This window comes from Rousettus aegyptiacus, unplaced genomic scaffold (genome assembly GCF_014176215.1).
Source record: "Rousettus aegyptiacus isolate mRouAeg1 unplaced genomic scaffold, mRouAeg1.p scaffold_m13_p_10, whole genome shotgun sequence".
NCBI lineage: Eukaryota > Metazoa > Chordata > Mammalia > Chiroptera > Pteropodidae > Rousettus > Rousettus aegyptiacus.
The window spans coordinates 93,058,158-93,076,032 of record NW_023416285.1 but is presented as its reverse complement, the minus strand read 5'-3'; the positions used below and the strand labels follow the sequence as shown (position 1 = coordinate 93,076,032).

The 17,875-nt window shown below is 36.7% G+C and overlaps 2 protein-coding genes across 6 annotated transcripts in view; one reads left to right on the top strand and one right to left on the bottom strand.

The window, feature by feature from the left end:
* Positions 1 to 11,452, bottom strand: part of UPF2 (UPF2 regulator of nonsense mediated mRNA decay) — a 93,715-nt gene extending 82,263 nt beyond the window's left edge. For 2 of the 4 annotated variants that reach the window (XM_036228187.1, XM_016134436.2), the window contains exons 1-3: positions 11,300 to 11,404; positions 6,045 to 6,424; positions 3,040 to 3,819 (exon numbers count right to left, since the gene is read on the bottom strand). In XM_036228187.1, coding sequence (XP_036084080.1) covers positions 3,040 to 3,819; positions 6,045 to 6,406 — 1,142 coding nt within the window. In that variant the 5' untranslated portion in view covers positions 6,407 to 6,424; positions 11,300 to 11,404. Of the gene's footprint in view, positions 1 to 3,039; positions 3,820 to 6,044; positions 6,425 to 10,193; positions 10,443 to 11,299 lie in introns of all 4 variants that reach the window. The other 2 variants (XM_036228186.1, XM_016134434.2) reach the window with 2 other exon arrangements.
* Positions 11,453 to 11,911: 459 nt separating this feature from the next.
* Positions 11,912 to 17,875, top strand: part of DHTKD1 (dehydrogenase E1 and transketolase domain containing 1) — a 48,388-nt gene continuing 42,424 nt past the window's right edge. For both annotated transcript variants that reach the window (XM_016134438.2, XM_036228189.1), the window contains exon 1: positions 11,912 to 12,103. The gene's annotated coding sequence lies outside the window, so the exon portion shown is untranslated. The remainder of the gene's footprint in view (positions 12,104 to 17,875) is intronic.

Below are 17,875 nucleotides of genomic sequence, written 5' to 3'. Positions count from 1 at the left end.
TTGAGACTCAATAGGTCTCTCATCCAGTCACTGCCTTCATTCATTCATTACTGTGCCTTTAAGAAATTACCAGATTTTATTACTCTATTTTTTAATTGGTTGATAAATTTTTAAACATGGGGTTTTTTTTTGAGCATAGACTAAGACTTCACAAGCTCTAATAGTGCGATCTCCCAAGCTAATTAAAATGACCAAGAGCATTTGGGATTTATAGACTGAAAATGCAGTGTATTTGATATATTTAATCCATCATCATCAAAAGATCAAAAAAAAAAAAAAGGCTTAAAGTAAATTAACTACATATGAGTCTTAAATATCCACCAGCTTAGCACTTAGATTTCTAGCATCATGCCTAAAAACAAACCTTACTGGGAAAAATTACTGGCTGTGATTTATTCCTGATGTAGAAAAACCTCAAAACCACTTACTGAATAATGGTTGGGAGGGAAAAAACATTGGAAACTGGACATTTTAACAGTACACTGTAATGTGCCCTCTTAGAAGGGGACTAACATTAGGCCAAGTAGGGACTCTGCACTAATCCATTCCTCATGTCATCTTTGCTCAGTCAGGTATTTAAATCATTTCACTACAGAAGCTGCGCAAGTTGAAGCTAACCTAAAGCATGAGTGATTTATTAAGCCAAATGCCATTTTCTATATTATGATTAAGATTCTCATATCATCCAAATTATTACATCTAAGTGGGCAGTCTCCCATAACAAAATGGCTGCTACAATGCTAAGGTCAATTTATCCTAGGTAAATAACCTCCTCTAACAACCACAGATTAATAGTTCTGTATTTTAAATGAGTAAGTTTCTAGAAAAAAGCCACAAAGCCATGCTTTTAACACTATATCCTGTTCCAAATTTTCATCGGTGTCTTGAATAATGACAGAACAGAAGGTCTGTTTATCAAATTGATAGTGCCAGTGGCTAAGAACAATTAATACTATACACATAATCAATGTTCAAAATTATCATTAGGTTAAAATGATATATCAAAAGCACCTAAAGTTTAAAAGAAATAAGAAAGTCTATAATTAGGTTTAAACAATTATTTCAGTAGTTCAAGATGAAGAACTGGTTTGACAGTAGTTCATTAGAGAAATTAGGCTTTAGATGTACATAAGCCTAACAAAAAGTCAAAAAAACAAGACATCTATGTAAACTAATAGAATTTTAGGTCTGAGGATGAAAAGAGTTCATCCAAAACAAATGTCCTAAGGATAGTGAAGTATCTGGAGTTATGAAGGAAGGTATTTAGCCTGAAGATGAAAAGGAAACATCTTGACTCCAAATATTTAGGATAGTACCATGAGTAATATCTAAATGAGAAGCCAGTGTTTCTCAAACTATCTGTGGTTATGGAATAATTTTTTCTAGTCATTGTTGACACTTTTATAAAACATAGTAAAAACATCATGACAATAGAAAATTGCCATAAAAATGTCTAAATGCTTAGTCTCAGTTTCTAAACTAAATTCACCGTCAATAGGTAAAAAGGTCATGGACCCCCACTTTGGGCTTTATTCCATCCGTACCAGAAACATACATCGAAGGGAACCATTTTATGGAGATACATGTGTACAACATCAGAATGGGTTCGAGCGCTAAGCTCCTTTGAGAGGTTTTCAGAGGAAGAACTTATCTGTCAGATAACCTGTAAAATGGATTCCTACACTGGAATGGTGATTAGATTATATCGTCGTAAAACTTCTCTACTCTCTTAAGTTTCTATAAGGCCAATTAAAAGCAAATACACTCACAAAACTCTTAAAGTAGCTATTAAAAAGTAATGAGGAAAAAGACAAAACACTGTAAATCACAATCAAGAAACCTTAAATACAGTTAATAGACCACTATTTTCCTTTCTAATCAATTATTGACTACATACATTCTGAAGTTGCCTTTTCATAGTTTAAAACAGTCCTCATTACTCAAAAGCACAAGGATTCTTCTTTTTGAAACACTGAGGAACACAACTACTATCTTAAACTCTCACCTCTGAGTAACCCTCAGCCACCAGCCAGCCAGCCATAGAGTCTCTGCACTCATGCTGACACTGACCTAACTGTACTACTGGCATAACTGTCTTCTCTTCTGGTTAAGTGGTAACTACTTAAACCAGTCTTTTCCAACTGTAGGCTTATGAGGATAGAAAAGTATACTCTCCCATATTAATCCCTCATCATTAGCAACTTCAGACTTTCGATCATGCACTTTAGTTGCAAAGTCTCAGCCACAAGCTACTGCAATTGTCTTCTTTCTGCACCACCTCAGTCCTCCTCCAAATCCACCCTCCATAAAAGGTGACCGACCTAAAGGCCACCAACTACTACATCAACTTTGTCTGTTGAGGCCACCTTGGTATAGTTGCTACCCTGTAGTCTATCATATCTTGTAACAGTCAAAGGTGGCCCCTAAATCAGGTGTCTCCACTAATTACCAGGGGCACCAACATTATTTCTTTAGAATTTTAAATGGATGTCCCCAGGACAAAGACTCTTGCAAATGCACTTTACATAGCTGCACTTAGGAAACTTTTTCACAGCTAATTTGGTACATTATTCTCCCAATTTATGACCTAAATTATCACTGACAATGTAAGGCCCATTTCTTAAAAAAGAGTAAGCAAGTATCAATATTGACATGAATAAATTAAAATACAAATCAAACCTGTTATAGAGAGGGAACAGCGAAACACACACAAAAAAGAGAGTAAATAAGTGAAGAAAAAAAAAATGTCTCTCTCAACATTAAGTAGTTTTTAAATCACAGGAAGAAAACAAATTCACAAAGTAAAAATCACCATATACTTGCCATATTTCTTTTAAATCAGAAACAAAATCTATGGTAGACGCACATTTACACATGAGTACTTAGATTGTTAGACTTTGAAATTTTCCTGGAATGTTAAGAAATCACCTGCAATGAGCCCTTTTCCACAAGTTCTTTCAGTGGCATGAAGACTTTACACATTTTTAAGTATGAGCTTCAAAAATAAATTCTCAATTCTGAGAAACATTTGAAAATCACCTGTTTTGTCTCTCAGTATTCTGTAGCTCCCTGTGGTCCCTTTTCAGGTGTTTGGTCAAAGACGTAAAGTATTCTTTTAAAAGATTCTGGAAAGGTTGCTGTTTCTCTGGACTAATTATCTCACTAGGAGGAAAAGTCAAACTAAATTTCTCTGCAGCACTCTTTACTTTCCTTGGTACAAGTCCAGCAATATCATCTCCACAATGTCGACAAAAACTAATCACCACAGAAACATGAGTATGGGATTCCCGATCGGCATTAATAATATTTTTTAGCTGTTCATAGATTAAAGAAAGACCTTCCTTGTCAGTGAAAATCCCAACTATCGTCAATTCTGCAATGAAGCGCAAATCAGTTCTTAACTTGGTGATGTTAGGTGTTTTCTCTTCTTTCCTTGCTTCAAAGTGTTTTTTCCAAACCTGAAGAAGTGACGGGGCAAAGTCGGCATATCGCTGGTGAAAGAGAGAGCATAAGTGCACAGCACAATTCACATCAGATATTTTTAGCTTTGCTTCCACAATAGAAGCTACAGCTTCTGCAATGTATTTGCTTAAATTTAGGCCATTAAAATCGTGGGACAAGGAGTCTCTCTGTTGTTCCGTAATAGTTTTTAGTTTCTTGACAAAAGCAGTATTTTTCTTCAAACTTGAGTCAAGTCGGCTAAAGAAATTTTCTTCTGGTCGACTGTCTGGAGCATTTTGGTTTCTGCTACGAAGTTCTTTCCTTAACTGATGTCGTTCCCAAGCTTCCTGATGAAGCTGAAGGGATTCTTCCTTCTCCCTAGATATTTAAAAAATAAAAAATGAAAAACCAAGTAATTAATCTGTATATTTTAAAGAATCAATGCCAAATCCCATTAAGTGGGAAAGTCAATGAAAAAGTAATCACATCAGCATCAGAACCCAAGAGGAACGAAAGATGCAAAAGAATCTTTCACTACTTCTAAAGACATTTTATCAATGACTTAAGATAATAAGAACCCAATAATGCACTGATAATAATACCACATGTAGTAGAGAAGATTTTGAATAGATTAAAAATCACTCTGCCAACTGGTAAGCTAAATGGATAAAACACTTTTATTTGTTATTTATACTTCAATAAAGTTAAAAAATAAGTAACTGGTAACACACATGATGCTTAATATAAAAAATATAACATATTGTGAAGATTGTAAAAACTTAAACAGATAAAATCATTGGAAAAACAGGAAAAAAATTGTCTACAAGGAATACTTAAGCTAAAGAATAAACATCATAAAAGAATGCATTAAAACATTTTGAGATGTTAAGTACCATTTTTCCATACTTAGACATTAACTAAACCTTTAATAAAGTACATGGCTGCATCTGGGTCTTAAAATTCAAGTGTTATTTTAAAAATCTGGAAAGGAATCAGAAGAGAACTAACTACAGGATAAAAACCCTTTAATCTAGGTTAACAAACTCAGTTTATCTTGAAAGGAATAGTTAAAAAGAAATCTACCTATATTTCTACTAAAAACATGAAATATGTTTAACTTGCAGAAGTAGTAAAATAACTTGGGCAGGAGTGGGAATAGGGACAGTCTGAGGTTTGAGGTTTCTAAGATACCAAAGTATGTACTTTAAAATATCTATTTCTAAAAAAGTAAATTTTCATCATTCTGCGATAACCATCCTTGAGCTGCCCTATAATTCTGATATTTTCCCACTAAAAGCCTAGTATGTTAACAAGGAGTTACAGCCATCACCGGGAGGATGGACATGTATCTCTGGAAATCTCCCAGCCACACATAAACACAGGATTAAATGAGTGTATACTTTTAAGAAATGTAACTTGGGCAGTAGTGCATGATATACATGCATTAAGTAACTCAATTTTCATCGGCATTAAAAACACCTAAAAATATATAATGTAATATTACAGGCAAAGTAATGTGATGCTTTAAAATACTCCGGGGGAAAGAAGTGGGTCATTGTTTATGCTGGGTAGATGGGGGAAGGGGCAGATGGGAAAGGGGTATTACAGTAGATTTTCTGGATATGTTTGAATTTTTTGGGTTTTTTGGTTATTGTTTTTTTTCAACTCTCTATATTGGAGGGAAGAGGGAGCAAAGGTAACAGGAAAACTGAATATCCTTGTGAATTAAAAAAGAAAAAAAGTGAAATATAAAAAAAGCAAGAAACCCTTAAGAATCATGGTTCTGAATATTCCAAAACTGAAATACACTACTATTGCCTCCCACACTTAAGGCTCCAGTTCCTCATTAAAAATAAAGGTACTGTACAAAGAAGAACTCTGATTAAGAAAACCGGTGGAACCATGACAACTGTTTGCGAACAGCTTTCTAAATTATATATGTAAAGAGCTCATGCTATTCAATAATTGTCATTTGCACTACATCCTAGTGATCTTCTTATGAAGACTATCTTGTTTTTCACCACTTTATTGTATTACTTGCATAGATTTACAAGGTTAAAAATAAATTTAGATAAAGAATGTGAGGCATTATGGAATTATACTTAAGGACAAAGGTTTTAAAGTTGGCCCAACCTAGGTTAAAATCCTAGCATGCCACTGTTCATTGTGACCTTCGACAAGGTACTTAACCTCTTTGTGCTTAAGTTTTATTAATCTGTAAAATGGGGATCATAAAACTGACTTCATTAGGACTGCCTTAAGGATGTGTACTGATACGCTTCCTAGTAAGAACTCAATAGTAGCCATTAAGAACTAAAGATTTTCAGCTTAAAGAGATGGAGTATTAAACCACTGAAAAGAGCTTTTTAAAGAAATCCACATTACTCTCAAAAAATATTTACTGAAGATTACTATTCTTTAATTCAAAGAATTAAAGCACCATAAGCATTCCTGAAGTCAGTGAAATAAGAGAATATGTGAAGTAAAATACTCTCAACTCTTAAAGATCTGCGCCCTGAAAGTTTTATTTCAAATAATCACTTTTTCCAAACATTCCCACCTTCCCATTCCTTCACAACAATCATTAAAATAAACGGTCTTACTTCAACTGGGCAGCTTCTTCCTCTTGCTGTCGTTTTGCCTGCTCTTCCTGCTTCTTTCTCTCTTCCTCCTCATGTTTCTTTTTGTCTTCTTCCTCTTTTTTCTTTAATTCCTCCTCTGCCTTCACCTTTTCTTCTTCTTTTTTCTTGCGTTCCTTGTCGTCTTTTTTTCTCTTATCTTCTTCCAGTTTCTTCTTTTTATCTTCAGGGACCTTAATAACCTCCTTCTTGGCAGTGAGCTTGATCTCCTCTTTTGGTTTCTCCCTGCTGCTCACTGGCCGCCTTTCACTGCAGTCTTTTTCCTTGTTGTTTAGCAAAGATTCTTTTTCTTCCATACTTGCTGGCTTTTTACGCTCAGCTGGCATTATGTTACCCAGGACAATCTGTAAGAGTAAAAGAATGTCAGTACTGTAGGTGCAGTGACTTTTTTTAGTGATGTGACACAATTTTTTCAAAACGGAACATATTAATGCAACTTGGCAACTGTGCAAGATTAATTAATGCATGAAAAATGAATGCTATTTTTGTGATAATTTATTGGTCACTTTCCACATTCTATCATTACTAGTTATGCCTATGTCTAAGTACTTTTTAATTAAGGAAAAACTCAAGCACAAACAAAAGTAGAGAGCATAATAAAGGAACTTCTACATACTCATTATTCAAATCCAAACATTACCAATTGCAGAACAATGTATCATTTAATTATTAATACTTCAGTATGTATCAGAGAACATTTTGAATCATTTTTAAAGCCAACATTTCACATCTGTTAAGAGATGCTGGTGATACTATTTCATACAATTTTCAACAGAAGTATTTAGAGCATAAGTGAGTTCTTGCCTTCTATAAATTGAATGACAAAATAGACAATAGAAGACTCACAGATGTCACCTCACTGTTCTAACCTTATCAAACCTTCAAATACAAAAACTGTCAACTATCTCGAATTTGACTAGACCATTAAGCTCTTCATTTGTAGTAGTCAAAATTAATGTGTAAGTAAACATGACAATGATTATAAAATCTGTATATTCTGTTCTATATCTGCCAGTACAGTAGTCACCAGCCTGGGGTTTCTATGCCTCAGCACTATTGATATTTTAGGTGTTTTTTCGGCTGCAGGGTGGGGTAGAGTGGGTAACACTATTCTGTGCACTATACCAAGTTTAGCAGTATTCCTATCTTCTATTCATTAGTTGCCAGTAGTATCTTTCCAGTTTTGACAACCAAAAATTACTCCAGACATTGCCAAATGTCCCATGGGAGCAAAAGTACCACCAGTCAAAAACTACCACACCAGACACATGTGGCCAGTTACATGTAAGTTAATTAAAATTAAACAGAATTTGAAATTCAGTTCATCAGTCACTATATTTCAAGTGCTCAATTCCAAATGTGGCTAGTAGCTACCAAATCAGACAATGCAAATCATCACCACAGAAAGTTCTATTGGACAGCACTGGTCTATAGTACAGGTTTTACACAGCTAGCTGGAAATAAACTCTAGAAGAACAAAAAAAAATGTATCTATAAGCAAAATTCAGGATTTTTCATTTCTAAAAACAAATTTCTCTACTTATAACCAGTGTATTACTATAATTTCTTTTATGGACAATGATTCATGCTTTAACCCCTAAATCATCTGAAAATTGTATAAGAAAAATCAAAATATTTTCTATTTAAACTCAAGCTACACAAAGTATTCTTAAATATTTTCAAATACAGGTTTTTAATTACGGTTATTAAAAACTAGGTTAGCAAAGAAAACATCTGCAATAATAAATATTGTATTATTTATTAACACACAAAGCATTTATATACAACCTAGGCCATGCCAGTCTGTACCTTCTGTTACTTCTTCCTTCCCCTTTTCTCTTTTACTCTCTTACTCTCCATTGCATGTTATTTTTTATCTTTTTTTAAAGTTTGAAACTTATTTCAAGTATGACATAAGTAGGTTACACACATAAATAGAGTACTATTCAACAATAAAAACAAACAAACTTGATAAATGCAACTTAATCTTGAGGTCATTACTCTGAGTGAAAAAGCCAATCTCAAAAGGTCACATGTTCTCTGCATTTATTTTGACAATGACACCCAAAAAAGAACAAAAAAAAGACTGTTAATTCTGTTTAAGCAATCATTGAAATATAAATGAGCATAACTACTTATTTATGTGGAAAGACAGTGTTAACATTTACATTACCTGGAAAATAGTTATCAATTCTTATACAGCTTCAATTAAATACACACTTTTAATAGGAAAATACGTCCTAAAGCAAGCAAACTTTTGAGAGGATAATACTAATAGCTACCACTCAATGGTCCATAGTAAACAACCTTTATACTTTATCTCATTTGATTCTAAAATCTTTATGAGGTTGGTATTATTTTCCCTATTTTATAAATGCGTAAACTGAGACTTGACCAAGTAACCTGACCAAGGCTTCCACAGCTGGTGACAGAGATGGAATCTGAACCCATACCCTTATCCAAAGTTATTAAGAACAGAGAGAACACCGAGATGGTGAGTTAGAAGACTTCATCGTAAATACTAACGAAAATCACAGAATTACATACCTCGGAGGAGAAAGAGTCCCTGATAATGGCTAAGCAGTTTTTATACTATATTTTTACTGTTGGCAGATTCTAGCTAAAACATATGGCGACAATCCCTACAGTACAGTACAATCTTACTTAGAGTTATTTGTCAATATGTGCAAAAAATATATTTATATAGAATTTGTATTTTCTGATATTAAGCATCAACAAGTGACATTTCAGCAATACAAGGAACTATAGTTCTCAATTTAAAAAATGGCATCAAATTTACCATTAATATCAAATTTACAATGATAAAATTAGACATTAAGTTAAGAAATTCACCTGAAATGTGACAAATTCATAAAAGATCATCATTTATTAGCTCAACAGTCTCCCAAATGTTTGTGACTCTCTACAGTCTTCATTTAAGTGTCTACTATATCAAACTGTAGTAGGCACTCATGAATTAGATCCTGCACTAGAGAATGAAAAAAGATTCTCAATAAGACCCTTAAGTCTTTGTACTAGTATCTTCTTTGAATCACTTCATCCTGCTATTACAAACATATACCCAAAGTATACTTGGAACTAAGTTGCAGTGGACGAAAAATATGACGAAAATCTAAAGGTTCATAGAAAAGTAGCAATGCAACGTGAGAAAATAATATGGACTTTGAAGTCAGACCATATCCTAACCCTGCACACTGCTAGCTATGGAAACTGGGCAACAACTTCCCTAAGTTGATAAAATGGAAATATTGCTACCTCTCTTACAGAGTTCTTAAACTAGCACAGAAGCTGGCATGAGGGACACATTCAATAAATGTTTGTTCTTTCATACAGAACACTGAAAAGTTCATCATATGAGAAATTTTAGAGTTTAAACTACCAGATTTTATCGGCTCCGATTCTCAATTTTTACACTCAAGTGACAACAGACGAGTGACCTTCCAAGATTACACAACTAGTTTAGTGGCCGGGTCAAGACTCACTGTCCAGTGCTCTTTTCCAATATATACCCTAATTCTAAGATTAAAAAAAAAAAAAAAGTATACAAACACGATTCTTATCAGTAAGCATTTGTATTATGTCAATTAAAAACTTAAACTGAGCATTAAATTAATGAAATGCTAAAATCCTTTTAATCATGCAGCCAAATATTTTACCTAAAGTGTTTCAAAAAGTTTTTCAAGTAAAAACTAGAATTTTAAATAGATTCTATCTCAACATAATACAGATAAAAATTAGTGATCTTTTAATTGGAATGATTATCTCTTACAAATTTTTTACTCAGTGCAATTACATTCAGACAGTCCTTAAAAGGAAGCTATGCTTTAAAACCACCTTCCTAGCTCCCAAAATAGTATCCTGGCCCTTGGGCTTTAAGTTTTACTTGGTTTTCTAAATATATTCTGAACTTCCAAAAGAAAATAAAACTACTTTACTATTAAAACAGATACCAATGGAGTGTACTGGGGGACAGAGTACAGAAAAAGGGGTGTTCCCTTTTAAAGATATTGCTTTGCTAAGTACCATATGGACTCTGTATGAAATCACAATCAGATTGCTCTGAAAACACTCCAGTGTAAAAATGCTGTTTACCTTTTAATTCTGTTATTCAATTTGTTCAAAGGGCGGAACGACATACGGGCATTACTTCCTAGTCTTCGACTTTAAAGAACGTCCAAAGTTGTTATAAAAGACTCATTCAAAGTCTTTTATGAATTTCACCAGAATTCAAAACTGGTTTCTTGATGAGTTGTACAATTTTAATAAACACCTAAAAACCATGTTCAATAAGAAGGGAAGTACTTGTTTTACTTGCGTTTGATGCATCACCACCTACAATTCCTAAAACAGAAAAAGAGCTTAAGGTCCGGTCCAGTGTGTACCCCCAAGCCTGTTAGCTGGCTCTGCTTGACCAACCTGGAGACCAAATATCCTGTGATCATCTCCTTAGTTCAACAGCACTAACAAGAGAGTTACCAGGAGCTCTGGGATGAAGGTAAAGTGAAAAATCCTCAGCCTATGAAACTAAAAAGAAGTAAGCCAAAACCTATGTCCACCATTCCCAACTACACCCAAACCCCTTCCCCTACACACATCTCCCACAAACCCCTGCTCTCGCTCCACATTCCTATAACTAACACGCTTCCCCGCCACAACTCCCCTTTACGGGTATCCACGGTCACCTTCGCCAATCATCCTTGCCCCAACCCCAAACTTCTCACCCCACACTCGCTCACCATCTAAGACCGAGCCTCTCCGGCTGGTCTCCGTACTCCACATCCTCCCACACACGCGCCCTCCCCATTTCTTCGCCCTCGCTTCCCTCCCGGCTCCCGAAAAGCTTTCCCCCACCTCCCCTCACTCTACTCCACACCCCCAAACACCTTCACCCCGCCACAGCAGGCTCGCCGCCTCCAGCCCCGAGGCCCAGACCGGGCATGTGAGGCAGGAACCCCCTCTACAGTCCCACATGCCTGCCCCAGGCCGGAGGCTCCCTCGTTGGTGGGAGCCTCCGAGAAAGGGGTCTGAGGAGGACGACGCCGGACCCGCGGTCCGTCTACTGCTTGCCGCCCCCAGAGCGCTGAGGTGAGGAGTCGTCTCTTGAGTCCCCCAGGGAGTAGGAGTCCAGGCCGGTGCCCCTCAGCCCCGCTTCCTCCTGGTCGTTGGAGCAGAGGGAAAGGAGGTTCCCCGGGACTCACCTCGAGCCTGTTGTCAACATTAGCCCCGGGTTTCCCAGCACCAACTCCAGCGCTCGGGCTCTCCCCTCCCCTCCCCCCACCTATCTAGCAGCCGAGGGCCCGCCTTCCCTCAGCTCCCCCTCCTCCCTCCGCCCTCCGGCCCTCCCGCCCGCCACTCACCAGCGCGGCCAGGCTGCGAGTGGGGGCGGGGCGGAGGGAAGGGGAAAGGAAGAAGGTGTCCGCGCGATTGCCAAATCGAAAACAGTCCGGGACGCCCATCCCCTGGCATGGCGGTACCCTTGGCTCAGCTCCAGCGTGGCGAATCGCGAGTAAAGGCTCAGGTCGGTGCCGCACACTCAGCGGCTTGTTCAAATTGTCCCCTCAGGGAGAGAAGTGAATTTTTCAGACAGGCAATTAATAGGGCAGCCACAACCAGCACCTCGAGCCAGGGCCCCAGCTGAGGGGAGGAGTGTTCCGAGGGCCGGAGGCAGGAAGTGGATTGGTCGCCAGGAAAGGGAAAGTGCCTGAATTGGCGACGCGCAGGCGCAGGCACTACGGGGGTGGGAGGGGGGCGAAGAAGGGGGAAAGCGAGAATGGGCGGGGCGGAGCTTGCAGGAGGCAAGGAAGTTGCGGTAGAACTGTAAGAGAATTACGGAGCGCCATTAAGGACAAGGTTGGCCACGTGATTCTCATGGGCGTTTCTTGGAGCGAACGTGAGGAAGAGGTCTGAGAAGGGAAAGTTTGATTGGACTAATTGAAAAGATAAGGTTGAAGATTTAGGAAATTGGAAACTGGAGAAGCTAAAGGTTATGGTTGGTGAGGAAGGTAAGAGTTGGTTAGAAATGGGTATAGATTTAAGAGTGTTCTGGAAAGATTACGAAAGTCCCTTGGGGGAAATGTCCAGGAGCAGTTTTAGTGTTCGACATCAAAACGTTTCAGAGTGAAGAGTCAAGCCTTTTCTCATAGAGGTTTTAGAAAGTATTCGGTTTTAGCAAGTATATTTTAAAAATTACAGTGGACTTATTTACCTAAGTTAATTGAAAGCACTCGTTTTGTAAAAAAATTTGTCTAGTCTTGTCATTAATTTCGAATGCGAACCCAAGTCAGCTTTTTAAAAATAGGCATCAGCCAGCCTATCCACACAACTTACTACCTTTTAAATTGCTAAATTTGTTCCCTGGCCCCCTACTTCTATCGAAGCAGTGCGAGGGGTCTGCCAGCACGATTTGACTCGGTGTCTATACTTTTGGCTCTGGCTGGTCCAGGGCCAGCGGAACAAAGGTGCAAAACTGGTCTTGATTCTTGCTTGACAAGCGGCGCCCCACCTATATCCAAGCCCACAAAATGAGCTGCGAGCAACCTGAGATACTTGAGGCAGGTGCAGTTTCCCTGTTACTCAGCTTTTGCACATTTGCCACAACTTAGTGTTTTACTTCCCATTTATTCTTAGCTCGCAAATTGCCCTCCTAATCTGAGTGTTGATGCTTCCTGTATTTAATTTTTTTTTTCCAAAACACTACCAGTGAGTAAATTATTTAAAGGGTAGTAAAAGAGAAAAACAAATGCTGCTATTCAGTACCATTGATAATTATGAGAGAACTGTCCCTAAACACCGCCCACATTTCAGTTTTCTTTTTTCATTTTGTCTGAATACTTTTAAGATGTACTTATGCTATTGATAAATCTCTTAAATAAATCTTTGCCTTTTATCAGGTGGTAAAAGGAATAAATACAAGGGTCAAAAGGGAGAAGAGCATATTTTTGAGCATTTGCTATTTTACATTTGTTATCTTAGTAATTGATAATCTTGTAAGTATTTTGATCCCGATTTTATAGGAACTGAGTCACAGAAAGAATAAGTAATTTACTCAAGACCATAAAACTGGTAAGTATATTATCTAGTATTACACTCGAATTTAACTCCAGAAACCGAAGTTCTTTCTGCTATGTTCCACGGCCTTTATGTACTCTTCTACATTGAGAATTCTGCCAATCATTTTTTTTCCAAAGAAAGATGTCAAGCTAGCCACTGAAAACCTTCTGATGTGAAGATAACCATTGTGAGCCGTATCTGGAAGAAGCATTGCTCTGAAGAAGCCATCATTTTTGTATTTTGATGATAATTCAAACCACTAAATTCTGAAACTGCATTATATTAAGCATTTAAGTGTTTATTTAGATATTTCATTACTTCAGAAAATTCTCCAAAATGTCCATTCTTCTTTTTGCCTGTTTCACTTGACAAGACTATATACCATGTGGAAAAAGAAAAAACTGCTATGTACAAAAATACATGATGCTATTTTCAACCTAAAACCTAGTTATAATGTTTCACAAAAGAAAGCAAAAGCAAGGGGAAAAGATTATAATTACAGGGCAGGATAAACCCTGAATTAAAAAAAAAACAAACCTTATTTGAGTTGTACTACATGGTGCTCTGCTTGTGGTGTGTTGTAACTTGAATAATTCCAGCCGTCTTAGGAGCCAGTGTCCAGTTTAACTACTTTAAGCTAGGAAAAGCTGCCTGTTTTTCTCAAGCAGCTACCCGTTGTTCATGGTATATTTCTGGTGAAATTTTTTCAGCAATTTTATCTCTGTCTCTCTGCTTTACAGTTTCTAAATTGAATGTGCTCAGATGCATCCATTCAATAAGAGATCTAAGGGTTAAGGATGCATTTAAATAAATGTAAACGTTAAGTATGTGAAATATAATAGTACTAGTTACCCTACAATCTTGAAATCTCATAGAACTGTAAGATTGAAAATCAATTTAACACTGGCTTCTATTAATTTCACCAAAATAGGAGTGAAGCAATATAGAGGTTTTTTTTTTTTTTTTTTTTTTTTTTTTTTTTTTTTTTTTTTAGTATTTAATAAATATGGTTTGTCAAAAACAGATTATAAAACTTAAAGAGTGGTTAGAATAGTGAATAGCAGATACTGAAGGTCGATAAATGAGAATTTTATAATCTAATGCAACAGGTAGATAGTAAGCAAATAAAAAAGCTAAAAAGTTAGAATAAATGCTACAAAGGAAATAAACAGGGAAAAATACTGGAGAGAGAGAAGAGGGTGGCTACTGTAGAGTGACCTTTAATGATGCAAAATTTGAGCACCTAAAGAATTAGAAGATCCCAATTATCCAACTATACATATCAAATAGGCAGTTGAGACTTGAGAGTTGTGGCCTAGGGATAAGAATTTGAGCGTCATCAACATGGCTAGTATTTAAAGCCATAAGAAAGGATGAGATCAAAGAAAATGTAGTAAGAGAAGAAGTCTCAGGACAAAGTCCTGGGAAGCTTCTAGGTATTGAGTTTAGTTCTCTAAAAAGACTGAGTTAGGAAAGACAGAACCTGGCAAGTGTATCTTTTAACTAGAGATATATAGAATGTTTACTAATAATCCAAAAGGGGAGGGAGATATTAAAGATATAGGAGAGAGAAAAGATAATATAGGAGCAAAATTCTTAAGAGATTGAGAAGGAATGAAATCTAAAATGCAAGGGGAAAGAGTGCCTTTGAGAGAAGCAGGGGCATTTCTACAAGATAGTAAGAAAATACAAAGATGGAGGCGTGTATAAATAAGCTTGGAGAGTTGGAGTGGATAAAGGAGTTCCTCCTTGATCATTCCAATTTTCTCAATGAAATTGGGGGCAAGGTCAACAACTAAGAGATGAAGGAGAGTGTGAGAGCTTTGAAAAAAGGAGAAATATGAAAGAAAACACCTTGAAGAGTGAAAACAATAGAGATGTATAGTAAGGATTGACAGGTTATGCTGGAAGCCACTTGAGGTGTGTGGTCATCAATTTTAAGTGAAATCATCTGGCCTACTCATGCCAATTTCTCCAGAAGAGATGGGTAGTTAAGTTTAACAAGGTTGGGCATTTATTTATTTATTTTTTTTCCTCATGAAAGTATTGCTGGAGAAAGATAAGAGGAAGGGAGTTGGAGGTATTTGCAAGAGAATGATTATAACGAAGGATCATGGACTCTAAACTGGGCACGTAGGAAAGTTAAGGTACATGAGGTATGTATGTGGGTGTAGGGGTGAACAGATTGATGAGGTAGAGAGTGAAAAGAAAACTGACCAATGACAAAAGAGCCAAAAACTTCTGAATTAAAAGAGACAGATGAAGACATCAGAAAGTGATTCTGAAGAGCTGCAGTAGCTGGGGGTATAGACAAGAGGAAATGAGTCCAGAAGAGCCAAGGCTTTTAAAAGAGGATGGAAGAGAACTGATTTAGAAACCACAATGGAAATGGAGGAACATGCATCTCTAAAGTCAGACTAGTTCCGACATTTACCAACTACAGCTTGGGCTAATTCTTTAACCAGTTTAGGTCACAGCTTTTTCTTAAAAATGGTGATAATAATGTAGTAGTTTTTCATAGGGTTTTGTGAAAAATGAAGTGATTCAAATAAAAGCACTTAGCACAGTTCAGAGTATATGCTCTGTGTTAGCTTTTACTAAATCATTTTAGAAACAATAAGCAATCTAAATGACTATGCAGTTTGAATAAATGGTGCTTCAACAGCCCTTTCTCTGCCTTAACACTGGAATAAAACCAGCCCACCTGAAACCTTTCACTCCACTACAAATTGTGCTAAGACACCAAACTTTAAAATGAAGATTAAAAAGGGAAAGTCAAATCACTGCTTGCAATGTATTTGTCAATTAAATATCTTATTATTCAATGATAATAAAACTGAAAAGAGAAAAAATGAAGTGTTCTCAGCAATTGTAACCAATGATGACAAAAGTTTGTAAATATCTCTAATTCTGGTTTTACTTCGATTCATCCAGCAGAATAACCTCAGTATTCTTTGGGGGTAACTAATAATGGATAAGTGATGAGAAAGCTAATCTTATATCCTCTGATCTTAATTTTTTAATTTCGGACCTATATTGCTAAGTCTTTGCTATGGGACATCTGTAATGATTAATCCTCATATACTTCAAACCTAAAGAATCCAAAACTGAACTTAATATTGGTTTTTAACCTCAAACCTGAAGAATCCAAAACTGAACTTAATACTGGCTTTTAACCTCATCTACTTCTTTTTCTATTTTTATTCTATAAATGGTGCTAAAGGGGTTTGGGATATGCCACCCCAAAATATGCCACTTCATTGTAGGGAGTACTTTGACTCAAGGAAACTGAGACTCAACAAGATGCAGGAAGCATTCTCCAGAACCCCCCTTTATCTGCCTAAAAGCTGGGCATGAACTTCCTTTTGTGAAGGTGTCCACCCCATACCCCCAGACCTCGTATCAAGAAGAGGAGAGACTTGTCACTGAAGATGACGTGTCAACACTAAGATGGGTTTGCATAAACAGATTTTACTAAAATAACCCTTATCTTCCGTTGATTCCCCATATATATCCTATTCGCTTTCCCACAATTTGTCATTCCTTGAAACCCAAGCTCCCTTAATTGAAATGGTGTGTAAGCCCCGAGCCTAACTGCCTGTTTATATTTCACTTCTTTGTGAACTCCTATGCACATAAATATTAATAAAAATTGTACACCTTTTCTCTTGTTAATCTGTCTTTTGTTAGTTTCACTCGCACAGTCCCACTGAAAGAACCTGGGAGGATAGAGGAAAAGTTTCTCCTCCCCTACACATGATTTTTAGGAAGAGGGAGAAAAGCCTGTGTGCTGATGGTGGCATGTGTAAGATTAAACTAGAGTGAAAAGAAAATATTTTGGGGAAACAATCAGACTGCAGTTTTATTTTTATTTGTCAAGCAGTATACCAACTCTTAATAGTCCAAATATAGGATTCCATACTCCATTTTATGATTCCTATTAAAGATAATTTAAGTTTTAAACACAGTGGTTGAATGGATGAATGGAAAGAAATAAACAGACACATGTTTATTAGTGTGTGTCAGGCATTAATCCACCCAATTATTTTATTTGGTAGGTAACCGCTTTCCTTTTTTTTTAATAGAGAAACTAGGGCTTAAAATAGTTAAATAATGTGCCCAGGATGACACAGCTGCTAAATAGAATCTCCTTCACTCAGGACTCCCTGATTCCCAAAGTTCATGCTTACATAGTATTTTCTCCCATTCTAAAGTGTTTTCCCTACTTTCTATAACCAAATACCACACACATGATAGTACAGATGTCCACTTTTACGCAATTAGAACGTAGAATAAGAAAAGGCCTGATTTTATAATCTAGTTCTAACAAGATGGACCAATGTATGTAATAAAGACATCTGCCTGAGTCAGACTAGTGTGTTGCTAAATCTGCCTACGATAGCACAAAGGAAAGGACTGGGCTGGGAATTAAAGACTCGCCGTCCCGCCTGCTACACACGTAACACAGTAAGCAAAGGCAAGTGAGTCATTTGTAACCTGTCTGTGACTCCGATGCATCATTTAAAAAATGAGTAGATTGCACTTTATGATCCCCAACTTTATTATTTTAATTTTGACAATACGCTTTATTGCTTCCAAGTGTTTTAAGAATCCAAGTGAAAAATGGTTGACTTCATAACCGAGGATGATAATATCCCGCTGAAAATTATAGCTGGGATAAAAAGACATTACCCAGAGAGTCTTCTGGCATCACTTCACTTATA